Below are 18,606 nucleotides of genomic sequence, written 5' to 3'. Positions count from 1 at the left end.
TGGGAGGGGGGCTGGTTTGGGCTGGACCAGGAACCAGAAGCTGCCAGAAGGGACCCGCGTTGGGACGGCGGGGTGGGGGTGGGGGTTCCAAGGTCGCAGAGACCGGTGAGCGAGGAATACGAAGGAGCGGGCGAGGGAGCGGAGACAGGAGCGCGGGCCGCCGGGGCGGAGACAGCACGGGGTAGCGGGTTCGAGCCCCTCGCCGAGGCCGTGCTGACGTGTCGCCCCGGAACGCCGCAGCCTCCGGCGCCGCCCCGCCCCGCCGCGCGCCCCGCCCGCCGCGCTCCGCCCTCGGCCCCGCCCTCCGGCGCCCGCCCCGCCTCGCCTCCGCCTCCGCGCCGCCGGCTCCCCCGCGGTGACCACAACATGGCTGCGGCGCCGGGGCTGCTCTTCTGGCTGCTCCTGCTCGGGCTGGCCTGGCGGGTGCCGGGCCAGCCGCACGCGGGCACGAGCCGGCGCTTCTCGGAGCACAAGCTGTGCGCGGACGACGAGTGCAGCAGTGAGTGGCGGGAGGGCGGCGGCGGCGGCGGCGGGGCCGCGCGGGGGCGGGAGCCGGGCACCCCCGCGAGCCGGCCGGGGGCGCAGGCCGGGCGGGCGCGACAACGGGGTGGGCGATCGCCGGGGCCGTGCGCCGTCCCCTCGGTCTTCGGCGCCCGCCGGCCCCGGTCGGGGGGCTGCGCCTCCCACTTGTTGCCAGCGTTTCCTTTCCCTCTGCTGATGCGGCGGGGTCTTAGGGGTGGCGGTGGCCCCCGGCTTCCTCGGGGGCGTCTCGCAGCGCTAGCTCCCGCCCGGTCCCGAGGGGAGTCGGGACACATGGGGTACGCGCCGCGCACCCTGGGCTCCCCGCGCTGCAGGGAGCGCACTCCCGCCCCCGCCGCGGGGACTTGGGTGGGTGCAGTCGGGGCGCCGATGCGCCCAGGGCTCGGCGGGTGCTCTCCCCGTGGCGGGTCGGTGTTGGGGCTCGGGAAGTGCGCGCTGGCGCTGCCCCTTTGCCCAGCCGCTTTCTCGGGTTTGGGGCTCCTACCGCCTTCTTGACAGGGATTGGAGTTTGGGTTTGGGACGAGCCCGGAGTCCAAGCATGCAGTGTATTCCAAGGTCTCCGCCCCGGCTCTGCCTCAGTCCTGTCATTTCTGTGCTTGGGTGTCTCCTTGCAAACAGCCAGGCAGGGAGGGCACCTTCGGAAGGCCAAAATCTTTCGCTCTCGAAAGAGGCCAAGAATCTGCATTGGCCACCTGGGACCAGCAGCCTCCTCTTCTTTGCGCAGGAAGCGGAATTGTTCCCCAGTCCTAGATTGGGGGTGGGGGATGGACTGTGGGCGGCGAGGAGGCCAGAGATGTCCAGAATCAGATGAGGATTATTAAAGTAATCATAATGCATTCCCCCAAGGGTTTCATAAACGCGATCAGCTTTAGCTTTAGTCACTTGTGTTGTCGGAATCTCTCCCTCTGTGTTTGTGGGACCGGAATCATTCTTACCGTCTCCCGGAGGATCTTGAATAACCTTGTAACTTAGTGACAACCGCTGTTCGTAAATTGTAAACAACACATATAGAAAAAATATTCATGCCGAAGAGGCCGCATGGCTGCAGTTTATCTATTTATGTTCAAATCGGTGCTATTCACAAGCAAATTTCATAATTGGAGGAGTTTGTATCCACTGCAACACCGTTCAAGAGGAGGAGGCATCGTGGATTGCGTTAAACTGGTTCCTAGAGGTAACCTAGGGCTGAAGCAACTAAACACCGCAAAAGTGGAGCCGATTTTACAGTTTTTGCCTTCAGTTTCCTCTGAGCAAACCCAGATGATTAGCAAGTGGGGTTGGCTAAGACGGAATGTTTGCTATGCTTTGCTTTCAAGGACTCCCTGTCTTGGGTTCCTCAAAACCATAGTTAACGTGGAGAATCACATCGCTGATGCTTCCTTAGTACAGAGGCATGGTGTTGGAAGGGCTCGTGGTTGTCACTTAAGTTGAGAAATGGCGTGTGTCCAAACAGATGTAACTGAACGACCGGCAGCGGCTGAGCAGGGTCTGGGACCGTGTTGCATAAAGTGTTTGTTTAGTAAGGTGTGCGTGTGTGTGCTGTCCTTGTGTACTTTCCAGACAGTTGTTTCACTGTGTGCATTATGTTGTCATCTAGTTTATTGTTATAGATTCTCCATGATCTCTTCTAAGGGGGAACAAAAGAAACATTACCACTTCCAGTTCTGATAGAACCCCCAATCTGAAATTGCCCATTACCTTCAACCTGGCCTTTCCCCCAATTCTATCTGGATTTGGATGCTGGGCATATATTAAAATAATCGGATTTTAGCATCAAAATTCAAAGAACCGCCTTCAAATCTATCTGTTCACCCCCCCAAGTATGTATTTAAAGATGCATTTTAATGTATTGCTAATTGGCTTTAAGAAAAAGTATTCTTTCCATTCACCCTTCTTTTTCTCTGCTATTTAATTGCGTCTATTGTCCATTTCATCTTACATCAGAAACTGTGTATTTGGCCACCAAAAAGAAAAATTCTGCTTCTACCAGTTTCTAGATCCAGTGTGATTTATGTCCTGCATTTTAAGACTGAAGGTAACTACTGAACAGTTCTCACAGTTTTGCTTGTCCCTGCAATATGTGATGCCCACTTGTGATTTTTGTGTATAGACATAAATAAATGAGGGTATTTTCCCTTTGTTTTGAAACCTTTGTAATGTTGGGGACAATCAACATTACCTACTGTCATAATAATTCCACATTACCCTGTCATGTGATTGGACCCATAATAGGATGTGATATACTTTCCCATTAATTTATCCAGATACTGCACGGGGAGGACAGCGTGGCCTCAAGTGAAGTTGACAATGTTTACTGCTGCTGCATGATAGCGGTTACAGCCACTTAGAGATGGTGCCTTTTAGTGTTAGTTCAAGTTAATTGACCCCTCGGGGGTTCCTGGGTGCTCTCCCCCTGTTCCTTATTACCTCGGCATGCAGTCACGCTTAAGCCAGACAGCATCTGCACTTGAATTTATCCAGTTGCACAGTGAAGCTTTTTAGGATTATGAAACAGCAGAGATTGAGGACAAGAAGGTTGGAGAGTTTCTCTTGAGACCAGCCATGTGTGGTAGTGGACTCACTGCTTTTTGTTTCCCAGCATTATCCTTAGAGAAAAACAGAGAAAGCGGCCCTCTCCCCTGTCTACTTGTAGGAGATGGTATATAATGATAAGGCTCTAAAGATTTTAGTTAATTGGAGCATATGAATTGAAAGCGATTGATTCCAGAGAGTACTGGAGAAACTTGATTGTTGTTTACAGAATAGAAGAAACCTCCTTTCCTGATAAATCAGCGTGGACTCTGAAAGTTGAATCCTGACATCTATTTTTTTTTCCTCTCTTTTTTTTCCCTGCCTTGTCTTTACCTACAGTGTTAATGTACCGAGGTGAGGCTCTAGAAGATTTCACAGGCCCCGATTGTCGTTTCGTGAGTTTTAAAAAAGGTGACCCCGTATATGTCTACTATAAACTGGCAGGGAGACCGCCTGAAGTTTGGGCTGGAAGTGTAAGTACAAATTTGACATACTTTATTTTCTTACTTTTTATTGGCTTCTGTAGGGCTATGGGTTTAAATAACTGTTTTCTTGGGGTCTTTGATGGCATTCACGTGTCCCCTCTGCTGGACTGGGAAAACAGAGGATGGCTGTGTGTCACCAGCAGGCATCAGGCCTGGCCCTAGGTGGGGGCTCTGTTCCTTAAACAGGGCCCAACTGCTTCTGGTTATTGTTGCTCAGCATTAAGTCATGAGCCTTATCAGCTGTGGCTCCTCCGTGCACAGGAAAGGTTGAAGTGGCGAAAACGGAAAATTCTGAACTTCATTGCCGTGAGCATTAGCCCTAATCCTGTAAACTTTGTGCAGGACTGTGTTTCAGGTGTTCATGTTTAAAGTTGATTGTGTATTTCTTTTTTTCTAAATTATTATTTTTTAATTTTAAAAAAATGTTTATTCATTTTTGAGAGAGAGAGAGAGAGAGAGAAAGAAGGTGGGGGAGAGTCAGAGAAAGAGACACAGAATCCAAAGCAGGCTCTGAGCTGTCAGCACAGAGCCCGACGCAGGGCTTGAACCCATGAGCCATGAGATCATGACCTGAGCTGAAGTCAGATGCTTAACCGACTGAGCCACCCAGGTGCCCCTCTTTTTTTTTCTAAATCATTAACATTTGTGAAAGATTGGCAGGTCTGGAAATAGGCAGCCTAATCGTGTATATTGTTACCCGGTCTGTTAAAAGAGCAAAATGCCCTTTTCACTGTGTGTTTTTCTTGTTTCCATGTTTTGTTTGCATCTTCTGGGTCAGCCTGCTGCCCACCCCCCGCCCTCCACTCTTCAGACACTTGCTCCTGGAGGGCCCCCAGCTGTTGTCTTCCCGGGCAGTTTTACAGGTGCCCTGATGGCAGATGTGGAAAGCAGGGACTCCATCGTGCTTTAGAATTTAAAAATTTTTTTTTTAAATTCAAGTATAATTAAATATATTTAATATATTAAATATACATAAATATATATTTATATATAATATAATATATATTAATATATAAATATATATTAATATTTAACACCGGGTTATATTAGTGTCAGGTGTACAATATAGCAGCTCTACAATTCGATACATTACTTGGTGCTCATCATAATAATTGTGCTCTTTAAGCCCCATCACCTATTTCCCCCGTCCCGTCCCCCCCCTCCCCCCCCCCCCCCCCCCCCCCCCCCCCCCCCCCGCCGACCTCCCCTCTGGCACCCAGCTGTTTGTTCTCTGGATTTAAGTGCCTGTTTTTTCATTTGCCTCTTTTTTTCCTTTGTTTCATCTCTTAAATTCCACCTATGATTGAAATCATATGGCATTTATCTTTCTCTGCCTGACTTATTTCACTTAGCATTATATACCCCCTAGGTTCATCCATGTTGTTGCAGATGGCAAGATTTCATTCTTTTTTATGTCTGAGTAATATTCCAGTGTGTGTGTGTGTGCACGTGCCTGCACGTATGCACACGCTATGTCTTCATCTGTTCATCTATCGATGGACACTTGGCTGGCTTCCATGTTTCGACTGTTGTAAATAAAACTCAGGCTTTGATGTTTTTAATGAGGAGATTCCCTAGGAGTGACCTGATTGAAAGCCTTATGAGTTATCATCCTTTCCTTTCTAAGAAGTGTGATGTGTGGACTGCTTCTTTACCAAAAGGAGTGAGAATTCTTCATGTCCTTAGGATTATCCAAACTTCCAGATATCCAGTCCCTGCTGTGGAAACTTACTTTCCATAAAATACCAGACAACAGAAAATAAGGCTTGAGAAACCTACATAAGGGGAAAAATAGGTTCATTTTGTTGGTGTTACAGATTCCTTGGGGGGGGGGGGATCTTTTTTTTTTTTTTAGTTTTTTTTTTGACAGAGAGACAGAGAGTGTGTGTGTGGGGGGGGAGGGGCAGAGAGAGAGGGAGACACAGAATCTGAGGCAGCTCTAGGCTCCAGCCTGTCAGTACAGAGCCTGACATGGGGCTCGAACTCATGGACTGCAGATCGTGATCTGAGTTGAAGTCAGACACTCAGCTGACTGAGCCGCTCAGGTGCCTCCCTAGGGGTGAATCTTGAGCGACCAACTAGCTGGTTAGGTTCAGCCCTTATAATTCGGGTTGAGTCACTGTGTACAAAGAAGGATCTGTTCTGCTTCCTGCAAGTCTGCCGCGTGAGATTTCTTGATAATCTTCACTCTGGGAAAGTTTTTTCCATGTACCTAGGCCTGTTTTATACACGGTGAAGTGGTTGAGTTGGAGCATTTGGTAAGTGAGCTTGACATATATGGCATTTTCCTTTGGCCGTATTCACCTCTCATGGTGCCTTCTTAGGGAAGCCCTGCCCTCAGCAGCCCAGCCAGAAGGGATCTTGCTGTCTGGTAACTGTTCAGGTGGCACTTTGTTTGCACTGCTCACGTGGCATCCCCTATATTGCCTTTTTTTTTAAGTTTATATATTTATTTTGAGAGAGAAAGAGCGTATGCTGGGGCGTGAGTGGAGGAGGGGCAGAGAGAGAGGGAGAGGGAAAATCCCAAGCAGGCTCTGCACTGTCAGTGTGGACCCTGATGTGGGGCTCAATCTCATGAACTGTCCACCCAGGTGCCTCTCAAACTGACTCTTGTTTCTGTTTCTTAGTTTTCATCCTGCAGTCTTTTTTGGTTTCTTAGAGTTTTCAGATTTTAACTGCCAGTGTAGCAGTTTTTAATTACCCTATCTTATCTAATCTTCAAGGCTGTATTCTAGTACTGAGACTGGCTTTCACATATTTGCCAGATATAACAACAGCACTCCTAATGAGGCTATTTTGGGAGTTGGTGATAAGTAAGCCTTTTTTCCCTTGGTGGATTGGATCTGCCTCTCAGCCTCCTTCCCAGTGATCTGCTTTTCCTTCTAGACACAGTCAGTAGGGGACAGTGTGTGCCTCTCAGGAGGATGCTCTGTGTATTTTAGCTGTTAGTGCTATAGATAAATGGGGTTATTTTCTCTAGAGGTTTACTTTGCATGAAACTAAAGCTTCTTGTGTAGAGTAGTGTGAATTTTATTTTCTCTGCAAATACTCAAAAATCTAGTTTTTGAAAAAGCTACTACAGCCCGTTGTATCAATAAATATTTGCTGTTTTATTGTAGTCATCACTTATTTTAGGAATTTTATATTCTTTTTTTTTTTTAAGTGTATTTATTTAAGTAATCTCTACACCCAACATGGGGCTTGAACTCAGAACCCTGAGATCAAGAGGCACACAGTTTTCCGACTGAGCCGGTCAGGTGCACCTGATGTGCTTAGTTTTAACCATAAAATATACAAACACTTTCTGTTATGTAGGTCTTTTACCTACTTCAGAAATCTAGCTCTGTGTTTAGAATTAAGTTGCATGATGAAAGGAAACTTCAGTGGTTTTAGAAAAATTGACTTTAAAGTATTCTGTACTTAATTTTCATTGGAATAATAATCCGTGTAATCATCATAGCAATTATCTGTCTCTTGTGGTTGTACCTACCTACGTATCTATCTGTTTCCTCTCACTGCTGAAAAGTCTGTCGTTTGTATTTCTTATACAGAATTTTGATTGGTATGTGTTTTGCCTGTTTTTTCATACAGGTTGGACGTATTTTTGGATATTTTCCAAAAGATTTAATCCAAGTAGTCCATGAATATACCGAAGAGGAGCTACGGGTTCCCACAGATGTAAGTTATGTTATGGATTTTTAATTTTAATTTTAATTTTTTTGGTTCTCAGTTATAAATTGCCTTTCATATTCATCAGTTATAGTCAGTTAATGATTTTTGAAAGTCCTTGTATTTGGGCCAGAAAAAAAAGAAGTTAACATTTGTGTGTCAGGTTTTAAATTAGAATCAGGTAACTTTTAAAAATAGAAAAAAAAGAAAAATGTTTGAAAAGAATTTATGGGAGACTGTGTCATTATTTGGTAATTGTCTAATATGTACAGTCATATAGGGTTTCTTTTTGCTGCTTTATATGAGAAAAAATTAAGAATTCAATATCTTTGTACTTAGTTATTAAGTTTAAGAGCTATACCTTTTTATAGGCTAAAGAAGAAGGTATCTCCATTAGAAAACTTTACTCATTGAATAGCTCTTAGACATTTTAAGTGTAGAGAAATCAGATTAAATGCTAAACTATGTACTAGGTCAGAAATGCCAATTTACAATAGTTTTCTTTTTTCCTTTTCTTTTTTTAAAGTTTATTGTTAGATTGTGCATGCAAGCGAGGGAGGGGCAGAAAGAGAGGGAGAGACAGAATTCCAAGGAGGCTGTGCATTGTGAGCACAGAGCCCAACACAGGGCTCAAACCCATGAACGATGGGATCACGACCTGAGCCAAAATCAAGAGTCACATGGTTAGCCGCCCCTACAGTGGTTTTCTTATTACTGATTCTTTAGTGATTTAAGGGATTATAGTTACGTTACAGGTTTGGAAAAGGGAACCTGAGAGATTCTGAAGAGGTCTGGTCTCAGATCTGCATGGTACTGACTGTACATCCTATAAAGCATTCATCTGGGTGCATGACATAGCTCTGTGATGGCAAGGATTCTGTGTTCTGGGATCCTTAGTCCTGCGGATCATTTTCTGGACTTTTTTTTTTTTTTTTTTTTTAATTTATTTAGTTTGAGAGAAAAGGAGAAAGAGGGGAGAAGGGGCAGAGATGGGGAGAGGGAGAGAGAATCCCAAGCAGGCTCTGTGCTATCAGAGCAGAGCCGGACGCGGGATTCGAACCCACAAATGGTGAGATTGTGACCTGAGCTGAAACCAAGAGTTAGACGCTTAGCCAAGTGAGCCACGCAGGCGCCCTGTTTTCTGGAGTTTTAAAACCTTCATTCAGAAATCTTTGAGCAGTTTTTTAAGGTTTTTTTGCAGTGCTACAGATATGCAGGCAGCTGGCCTAGGGCCATCGTTGGATGAGATTGGCAGAATATATGAAGTCTCAGAGCCAGTGCTGTACTTAACATTTCTTTGTAGTCTCAAGGGTCATAAAATCAGCCCCATTACCTGTCTGGCCTCATTCCTAATGAAGAGACTCCCCAGGATATAGGTGTGAGACAGCAGTTCATTGGCCGCGGTGACCTCACTTGTTTGGGAGTCTGCCTTCTTAGTGTACCTCCACAGCATGCTTCCCTCAGTGTTAAGAAAGTGGCTTGGAAACGGATGTGGTGAAAAGAAGAAATTCATCCCTACTGCACTGGTCAGGGCTCCTCAGACTTTGGTGAGAGTTTAGTTAGGAGAAGAGAATTACCTGTGTTGGCTTTTAAAATTTTTTTTTTTTTTCAACGTTTATTTATTTTTGGGACAGAGAGAGAAAGAGCATGAACGGGGGAGGGGCAGAGAGAGAGGGAGACACAGAATCGGAAGCAGGCTCCAGGCTCTGAGCCATCAGCCCAGAGCCTGACGCGGGGCTCGAACTCACGGACCGCGAGATCGTGACCTGGCTGAAGTCGGACGCTTAACTGACTGCGCCACCCAGGCGCCCCCTGTGTTGGCTTTTAAACTTACTTTCCGTTTATGGCCCCATTTACGTCAAGTTGCTTATTATTGGAGGAAAGGAAGAATGTAGGTTTATGCCTAGTCCTGAAAGCAGACCTTAATGACACCTACCACCCTGATGTAGAATAGAGTATATTCCTTACTGAATCTTGTTTTCAAGTTGTACTTGAGGTAATAGTTAAGTGGGGAGCCCCCTGACACCCTTATTTGTGCCTTTAAATTTTTATTGCCCATGCACCTATAATTTAATAAGGCTGTATTTAATAAGGCTTCCTAGGCTGATTTATCTTTCCCAGCGCCAAGAAAATATGAGCCAAAAAAAAATCTGTGTAGACTTAGAGCCTGACAGCAAGGTGATTCTGCCTGTCTCTAGCTGGTTAAAGAGAGAAGGATAGTCTGGAGGGCACAGTGATGGGGAAGCTGGATCATCTTCCAGCTTCCCCTGTGCATATTATTATGACATGAATTCCCAAGAGATCAGGCACAGTTCTTGGGAGTTGGGGGACCCAATAAATGACACCCTGTTTTTCTCCACTTGTGCTCAGAACAAATTGAGAGACTCAGGAGTCAGGCATGTGGAGACCAAAGTATCACTATTACTTACTGATAAAACTTTTTGGTGAACATGGCTTGGGTGTGCAGAAGTAATGGGTTTCCTAACTTTGTCGTGTGGAATAAGACAGACGTACCCAGCCACAGACAGGGCTAGCGAACAGGGCTAGCTAGCCTCCCCAAGGGGGCTGTCTCTATAAAACTTATAGCATGGAGTGGAGAGGATATGTGTTCCCTCTAGCAGGTCCCAAACAGAAAACAGGGATGGTGCAGAGCAAACTCACCAGCCACATGAATCCTCGGGAGGAGACGATGAAGGGAAATCAGGAATACTACTCAGGTAGGAGTCCTTCTCCGTGGAAGCAGGAAACCAAGGAAAAGTGGATACCCGCTTTTATTCCCCTCCCACTACCCAAGAACAGTCATTGCCCAAGGTTGGCACAGAAGCCCCTCTGGATCCAGTTTGAGGTTAGCCTTCATTAGCACGGGTAAGAGTTTGCTCTTGCGACACTTAGTGACATGCTAATGTTTTTCTTTCTTTTACAGGAGACAGATTTTGTTTGTTTCGATGGGGGAAGAGATGATTTTGACAATTACAACGTAGAAGAGCTTTTAGGATTTTTGGAATTGTACAATTCTGCACCTGGAGATTCTGAGAAAGCTACAGAAAAAACTGGGCATGAGGACACACTTCTTGAAGTACTTGAGGAAAGCGACCTTGAACCTGAATCTGATCTTGAACCTGAACCAGGAGAACTTGACTCAGAGGAGAGTGAAAGTGTGTTCTCAGAAAACTCTAAGGAACTCAGGGAAAGATCTGGGGCTCAGAGGAACCACCCTCACTTAAACAGTCAAGCAGATCATGCTCAGGGAGACCAGCTTGCATTTGAACCTTTTGAGGAAATGCTACAAGATAAACTGAAAGTGCCGGAAAATGAAAACAACAAAACCAGCAATGGGTCTCAGCTCTCGAGTGAACAGGAGAAGATTGATGCTTATAAACTTTTGAAAAAAGAAATGACTCTGGACTTAAAAACCAAATTTGGCTCGACTGCCGATGCCCTTGTCTCTGATGATGAGACAACCAGACTTGTTACTTCATTAGAAGATGATTTTGATGAGGAGCTGGATACTGAGTATTACACAGTTGGCAAGGAAGATGAGGAGGATGAAGAAAACTTGGACGACCTGCCGTTACTGACCTTCACACACGCTGGGGAAGATGTGAAGGTCCCAATGAAGTCTGGAGTTCAGAAATATCCAACAGATACAGAGCAGAATACAAATGAAAAGGATAAGGTTGAGGTGTCTCAGCCCCCTGGCATCAAAAACTATGATCAAAATATACTAACAACCTGGGAGGATACTGTCTTCTCCTTCACAGATGGTGACAGACAAACAGGCTTGGACATAGGGAGTTCTGACCCAGAGGAAGGAAGGGAGGGTGGTGACGCATTCATCCCAGATAGCAAATGGGGGAAACCACAATCAGCACCAGATTACGCCGACCCCCAAAAAGCAGAAGATGGGCTTTTGACTGTAGAGGCCCCTAAAACAAATAATGACAAAGACCTGGAAATTCACTTTACAGGAAACGGGAGGAAAGTTGAGGAATCCAAGAAGGGCCTGGCGCAAGCTGAGATGGGGCTGGAGGGGAAGCAGGAAGGCATGAAGGCACACGGTCCTACTCAAAGCAGTGACCTCGGCTCTTTGCCAGCTGCTGGAAAGAGTAAAGACATGTCGGAATCAGCTTTTGATAACAATGACCTAGAAGGAGCAGCTGTTCCTACGTCAAAAGGAATGCTCCATGAAGAAAAGCCTGCAGAGCGGATTTTGGAGGGTGGCTCGGAGCGTGAAGCGGTACCCAAAGCTGCAGGGAGTCAAGTGACCGAGGAAGGGATGGAGCAAGAATCCGTGGGCATCGCACCAACGCCGGGGGGTAGTCTGCATAATGCATCCAAAGACAACGCGGAAGAAGTGCACGCTTTAGTAAGTGGACCAAAACCACACACGCTTTCACCGGAGCCTCCACACGAGGGATTTCAAGAGGAACAGCGTCTTAAGACTGACGGTCAGCCGAGGCCTTCCCCTCCAGATGAAGTTGATTTGCCAAGAGAACCGGAAGAAGAGGGTCCCACTGTGGGAAGAAATCTTTCCTGGCCACAAGGAAAAGAGGTGGCCCATGCACGTGATAGGCAGATGGATGAGAAGTTACAGCTCTCCAAGGAAGTGGTCAAAGAGGACTCCTCAGGGAAAGAAACGGCTCCTTACAAGCCCGCGGCGGGCACGCAGGAAGTGGAGACCAGAGGCCAGGTGGATAGCCTGGAAGTGCCAGGTTTCCGTCCCGAGACACCAGAAGCAGAAGCCGATTACGGCCCTGAACAACTACTGGAGGATGAAAATGCTCTAAGTGCAAAGCAGTCTAAAGAAAAAAGCCCTGAGATTCAAGGTGGGCCGTTAGATGTTCATCCGCAGGCCCCCGCAGGGGCCATGTTAGGCACCGTTAGTACTGATGCAGAAGCAGAAGGAAACAAAGAAGAAACCGGTAATATCTTGGAAATTGAAAGAGAAAGTGAAACTTTGGGCAAAGGGGTGGACACAGGGGGCAGGGAAGCGGGTGGCGGGGTGGTGGAAAAAGAAAGCCCTCTTGTGGGTAAGAAAGCACAGAGACCATCTGAAGGAAGTGACTCTCCTGACCAAAAAAATGAGACCCCAGAGTTAGGGGAAGTGTTTGAGAATCAAGATTCTGATCATTTTCAAGACGGCCCTGAGGAATACCTGAAGACCTCCGGGCCCGCTGAGCAGCCCGGGGTGGAAGGACTCTCCAAAGAGGACCAGGAGGACTTGGAGAGGGTGGCGGACACAGAGGGCCAGGGGTCTGCAGTTGAGCACGACGGTGACCTGTGGCACTGGACTGCACACAGGGCTGTGCAGCCGCCGCACGGGGACCAGGTGAACGACTTGCCTATCCTCAGCAGCTTCTTTAAAGACCAGCAGTCTCTGCGGCGGTTCCAGAAGTACTTTGACGTCCATGAGCTGGAAGCCATGTTCCACGAAATGTCATTAAAGCTGAAGTCCGCGCAGCGGGAGAGCCTGCCCTACAATGTGGAAAAAGTCCTGGACAAGGTCTTCCGTGCGTCTGAGTCCCAGATTCTGAGCATAGCAGAGAAGATGCTGGACGCTCGTGTGACCAAAAACAGAGAGCTGGGCACCAAGGAAAATAACATATTTGAAGAGGCGGCGGTCCTTGACGATGTTCAAGACCTGATCTATTTTGTGAGGTACAAACACTCCACCATGGAGGAGACCACGCCACTGGCGACGGCTCCACCCACGGAGGAAGGCTGGGCTGGCGCCACGGAAGGTAAAGCGCCTGCCTGTGGCCTTGGGGAGTTGGGCTTGAGAGGCAGGTGGGGTGCAGAGTGGTTGGGGAAGTGCCTCCTGCCTTCCTGGTAAAGCTCTGTCCATAGTTTGCAGTGTGCCTAAAGGTGAGGGACAGCACTGTGACATCCACATGTCCCTTCCTGCTTTCTTCCTTTTAGGCTGGAGCATGGGTCAGGATTTCTCATCCTGTTTTCCCCTTAGGACAGTTGAGACTGCTAGCATTTTTTTTCTTTTTTTTTTTTTTTTATTAAAATTTTTTTTTTTTAAGTTTATTTATTTTGAGAGACAGAGCAGGTGGGGGAGGGGCAGAGAGAGAGAGAGAGAGAGAGAGAGAGAGAATCCCAAGCGGGCTCCGTGCTGTCAGCATGGAGGCTGATGCGGGCCTTGAACTCACAGACTGTTGAGTTCATGACCTGAGCCAAAATCAGGAATCGGGTGCTTAACCGATGGAGCCACCCAGGCACCCTGAGATTGCTAGCATTTTCTAAAGGAACTTTGACAAGCAGGTAAAGAGAAAGCTACAAACAAGAAAATGACACCCCAAGTAAACCTGTTAAAAAAAGTACAAGTTTCATGTAAATTATGAAAGGAATTTTTTTGGTAACTTAAGTAAATTCTTTTGTGTTGTTTTTTTAAGTAAACTCTATGCCTTATGTGGGGCTTGAACTCACAGCACTGAGGTCAGGAGTTGCACATTCTACCTACTGAGCCAGCCACGCACCCCGAGTAAATTCCTTTTTTTTTTTTCTTAATATTTATTTTTGAGAGACAGAGTGCGAGAGTGAGCGGGGGAGGGGCAGAGAGAGCAAGGCGGACAGAGGATCTGAAGCAGGCTCCGTGCTGACAGCAGAGAGCCTGATGTGGGGCTCAAATTCACAAACCCGTGAGATCATAACCTGGGCCAAAGTCGGAGGCTTAACAGACTGAGCCACCCAGTCGGCCCCCCCCCTTTTTTTTTAATTTTTTTTTTTTAACATTTATTTATTTTTGAGACAGAGAGCATGAACAGGGGAGGGTCAGAGAAAGAGGGAGACACAGAATCTGAAACGGGCTCCAGGCTCTGAGCAGTCAGCACAGAGCCCGATGTGGGGCTCGAACTCACGGACCGCGAGGTCATGACCTGAGCCGAAGTTGGACGCTTAACCGACTGAGCCACCCAGGCGCCCTGCTGCCCCCTTTTTTAAATTACAGTGTAGTTGAAACACAATGTTACATTAGTTTCCTGTGCACAGCATAGTGATATGGACAGGTCTGTGCGTTCTGCTGTAGCTACCATCTGGCAGCCTACAGGCCACTACAGGACCACTGATTGTATTCCCCACCCTGTACCTTTCACCCCTGTAACTTACTCATTCCACAACCGGAAGCCTCCAAAAGGGCTTTCGCGTGAAGTAACTGCTCTCTGACCAAGGATGAGCTGGCATCACATTTCAGCTGATGCCTTGCCAGAGTTTCTTTATCCTCACCCCCCTCAGTTTTCATCTTTTGTGGGTGTCATGTTCTTTCTTGCCTCTTTGGAGCAGTCAGTTAGGTTAGTGAACTTCTCCTGGGCCCTCGGATTCTTGCATTCAGATGAATTAACCAGGGACATGACCGGGATGCAGGGCTCTCTAACACAGCACTTGACATGTGGAAGCCTTTCAGTAAATATTGATTGAACGGACCCTGAGCCAGTCTCCTAACATAACCTGATTCCTAGTTCCACGCTTTTCAGCCTGAGGTGTTTAAACTGTGGCGTATGATAGCGTACCAGGGGGATATAAAGCCACAGAATAAATGCTGTCTTCCCAGAGGGCCAGTTTTTCTTGAATTTGGGGAGGGGAACATTTTTGCATGTAATCAAAGCAGACCTATTTTCCATTAGAATGCAAAACTGATGAATTTTTAGGGTAAACTGTGATGCTTTAAAGAAATTCATCTTTCGTGTGGGTCACATTGGACTCTGCCCTAAGCCTCTTGGGGAAGGAAATGGGTTCTCACTCTTTGACAATTAGAGGTACTCTGAAAATATTTGAAAGCTATTTCAGTAAGCTGCCTTTGGTAACGCTAGCTCTGTGAAACAAACATGCTTGTGAATGAAAGAATTCGTGTTCTTTTTGTGTGGCATAGATATTTCCTATTTCTGCCCTTGACTGGAATTCTCTTCTGCACATTCACCTGGTTGGGCATGTGTTGGGTTTGTCAAGGGGAGTTAGGGTTATTGAACCCCTTACCACAAATGGGTTTATTTATAAAATACTTCGGAATACGGGTTTCTTTGTAAATTGTAGTCATCTGTGAAGTGAGACAAAAGCAACTGAAACTCTTATTTCCCCACTCAGTCGAGCTTCCTGGGATCCCGGCATGTGGAGGGAGGGCAGTGGGAAGGTGCCCAGGGGGTGACCGGGGAGGGAGAGCTGCCCAGTGGGAGAGGCCGAGTGGGGAGTATCGTCAAGGCTTTGCCAGCCCAGTGCATTCTTCTTCCCTGTAGGAATAGAGCCACTCCTTGAAGATAGTTTCCCACAAGATCACACAGAAGACCTTAGAGCGCAGATTCCCAAAGAGCCCAGCCAGTTGGATCAACTTGGGACTGGTGACAAGGGTGGCTCAGAAGTGTCACAGAAGCCGAATACTGAGAAGGACATAGACCCAGGTAAAACTTGCAGATTTTTTCTACAAAGTAGAGGTGTGTCATAAACAAGAGCTTCTAGGACATTTGTTCTTTTTTTTTTTTTTTCCTTTTTTAATTATTTAGGTAATCTCTGCACCCAATGTGGGGCTCGAACTCATGACCCTGAGTCGTGTGCTCTACCAACTGAGCCAGCTAGGTGCCCCTGGACATTTGTTCCTAAAGGCGGGAAATCGAAGGGAGAATAAGACAGGCATGAATGAGTGTTAAAAAACAAGAGACCCCAGAATAGAAAGAAAAGCAGTTGAGGCAGATGGATGGAGGTCAGCAGTAGGAAAAAGGCCAGAGACTATAACCAACCAAAATATCAATGTTTGGCTCTCATTACTCACGTAAATAATTTCAGTCTAAACTATTATTCTTCAAAGGCCTTATGTTCTCAAACAGTAGTTTTCAACCAGACCAGCCAGCATCAGAAACTCTGAGGGTGGAGACCAGCAAGCTGTGTTTAACAAGCCCTCCAGGAAATTCTGATCAGCTGAAAGTTTGAGAGGCACCGCTTTATTTATTTATTTTTTTTCAGTGTATTTGTTTTGAGAGAGAGCACAAGTGGGGAGGAGCAGAGAGAGAGAGAGAGAAGACAAAGTCTGAAGCAGGTTCCATGTCGACAGCAGAGAGCCCGTAACGGGGCTTGAACTCCTGAACTGTGAGATCATGATCTGAGCCAAAGTTGGATGCTTTAACTGACTGAGCCACCCAGGCGCCCCAAGAGCCACTGCTTTAAAACCCACAAATTCTTCTCCCCCAGTAGAATACAGTGTGGCTCAGGTCTTGTGTTAATTTGCTACCTGGACATGGCAAAAACCTTAAAAACAGTGAAGGGGATATTTATGCCTAGGTGTCTGTACACCGTGGGGAGCAGTAGAGAAAGTTGTGCATTGTGTCGTGGTCCCGCGTGGCCTGACACCAGTGTGTCAGCATTAATCACAGGGCGCAGCAAACACTCAGTGGAGAGCAACTCACTTCATTTGGATTGAGGTGACTATTTAAAAACAAGACGACAAGCCCAATAATGGCATCAACAGGTTGCTACTGAAGAAAGGCTAATTGTGTTATTTTGTGTGTCCGCTGTGGGGGGTGGTGTGTGTGATACCATTACTGGTTCCGTGTCCTTCGAGGTTGTGGTGTGTAACCCGGGATAAAGCGCTACCCATGAGACCTGGTAGCACCGTGTGGGCCTTCAGGAGAAGCCACGGCATGGGCAGGAATTCTGTAATTGGGGAAGAAATGACCTATCAGAGGCCTCCCGTGTTCCGAGGACGTTGCATTCATGTATCATCCTCTCTAGTTCTAAAGTCTTTATCTCAAAAAGAGTCAAAAGAGTTTTTTCAGCTTGTTGAAATGAGTCATACGCCACGATGTCTCGTTAACGCTCTTGCTCAGAAACTTTCAAGGCTAGGAAAACCTCTGCTTGCAGAATTAAAAACAGATTTTTTGCCCGGTCCTTCCGAGTTCTGCCACAGGATGACATGAGCTACCCTTACAGGCTCATCTTCCCAAATGTCCCTTCGTGCATCTCAGCCGCCCTGACTGTGGACACTTGCCCAGGGTCACAGTCATAGATCCATCGTGAATGGAGTCTCTGGGTTGGGAGAGAGTCACCTCCTCCGCCCCTCACTAACCGCTTGCTGAGCTCCTAGCTGTTTACAGAACGGGCCCAGCCTCAACTAATTCAAACTGAGGTCACCTTCCCGCCACCTCCTCTAGTGAAACCCTTTCAGGCTTAGCAGAGCTTCAGGCCAGCCCCCGCTCTGTAAGCAGTTCCCGTTAGCGTCTCTGGGCGTTTACCTTGTTCTCTTTTGTGTAGCTGTCATTCATCTGTGAGGGAGCAGTCACCTGCCAGGGGCCAGACACCGTGCTAAGCACGGGTGCAGTCCACCTGCGGGTCTGCAAGCTGACGCTTTTCTACTCAGCGGTTGCCTGAAGTTTCTAACACAATGCTTCACCGGCACTGAATGAACATCTGGTAAATGCAACTGTGTCCGTGTGGGAAAAAAAAAAAACAAAAACCCATAAGATTCTGCTTTTCTCAATTCCCATGACTAAATACTGTTCAGAGAGCAGTTGTTTTGCCAGAGACATGATGGGAGATCTGGTGAGGGGTAGGGTGTGTTGGAGATACGTTCATTTCATAATGGAAGGGCTTGATGGCTCGAATGGGTGTTCTGAATTTTGTTCTCTCTAGAATTCTTTAAGAGCGTAATTATATAAGTTATATACGTCTTTATATAAGACCTATAGAAACTGTGTCTTTTTTTTTTTAGTAAATATGTTTTAACTTTATCTCAAGTTATCTCTACGCCCAACTTGGGGCTCAAACTCATGACCCTGAGATCAAGAGCCACATGCTCTACTGACTGAGCCAGCCAGGCGCCCCTATAAGTCTGTATACATCTTTAAGAGAAGCCACTGACTCATACTCGGTGGGCACTCGATAAATATTTTAAACAAAGAGAAACAAGTCTTACTCTAAAGCATATTATAAAATATTAATTTTCACCCTCAATTTTAGGGATAATTCCAACAGAAAGCAGTCCTGTTGATGCTGTTGATGCAAAAAAGAAACTAGAAACAAATGCTGAAGAGCCAGCAAGTGTCTCACCTTTGGAAAATGCAATTCTTATAATATATTCATTCATAATTTATTTAACTAAGACGGTAAGTTCGACATACATAGCTTCTTCAGATAGAGTTGTCGATTAATTACGGTTTTTGAGTTGATCTTGAGCATGAGATCAAGAACTTAAAATTACTGCTGATCCTTTGACTTCAGCCTCTGAAATGGGCCACCTGTGTATAATTTGATGGGTTCTTAGCTCAGATCTGCGGTGTGTCAGAGCCGGGCATAGACAAACCTGTAAAACATGGCTCTTCCCCAGCAGGACCTTTTAGTCCAGCAGGGAGATAAAGACCTTCACTGGGGACATAATATGATACGGGCAGAGAGTATT

At 46.7% G+C, this 18,606-nt stretch overlaps 1 protein-coding gene across 3 annotated transcripts in view; it reads left to right on the top strand.

Annotated features, from left to right (window-relative positions):
- The first annotated feature begins 366 nt into the window (after nt 1–366).
- The window catches only part of MIA3 (MIA SH3 domain ER export factor 3), a 55,860-nt gene continuing 37,620 nt past the window's right edge, over nt 367–18,606 (top strand). For all 3 annotated transcript variants that reach the window (XM_047076531.1, XM_047076533.1, XM_047076530.1), the window contains exons 1-6: nt 367–499; nt 3,412–3,545; nt 7,149–7,235; nt 10,150–12,967; nt 15,458–15,619; nt 18,168–18,313. In XM_047076531.1, the coding sequence (XP_046932487.1) occupies nt 367–499; nt 3,412–3,545; nt 7,149–7,235; nt 10,150–12,967; nt 15,458–15,619; nt 18,168–18,313 (3,480 nt within the window). The remainder of the gene's footprint in view (nt 500–3,411; nt 3,546–7,148; nt 7,236–10,149; nt 12,968–15,457; nt 15,620–18,167; nt 18,314–18,606) is intronic.

The sequence above is a fragment of the Lynx rufus genome, unplaced genomic scaffold (genome assembly GCF_022079265.1).
Source record: "Lynx rufus isolate CCGP_SWC_20201006 ecotype Redwood Valley unplaced genomic scaffold, mLynRuf1.p SCAF_15, whole genome shotgun sequence".
NCBI classification, from domain to species: Eukaryota; Metazoa; Chordata; class Mammalia; order Carnivora; family Felidae; genus Lynx; species Lynx rufus.
This window is presented reverse-complemented; position numbering and strand designations above follow the sequence as displayed.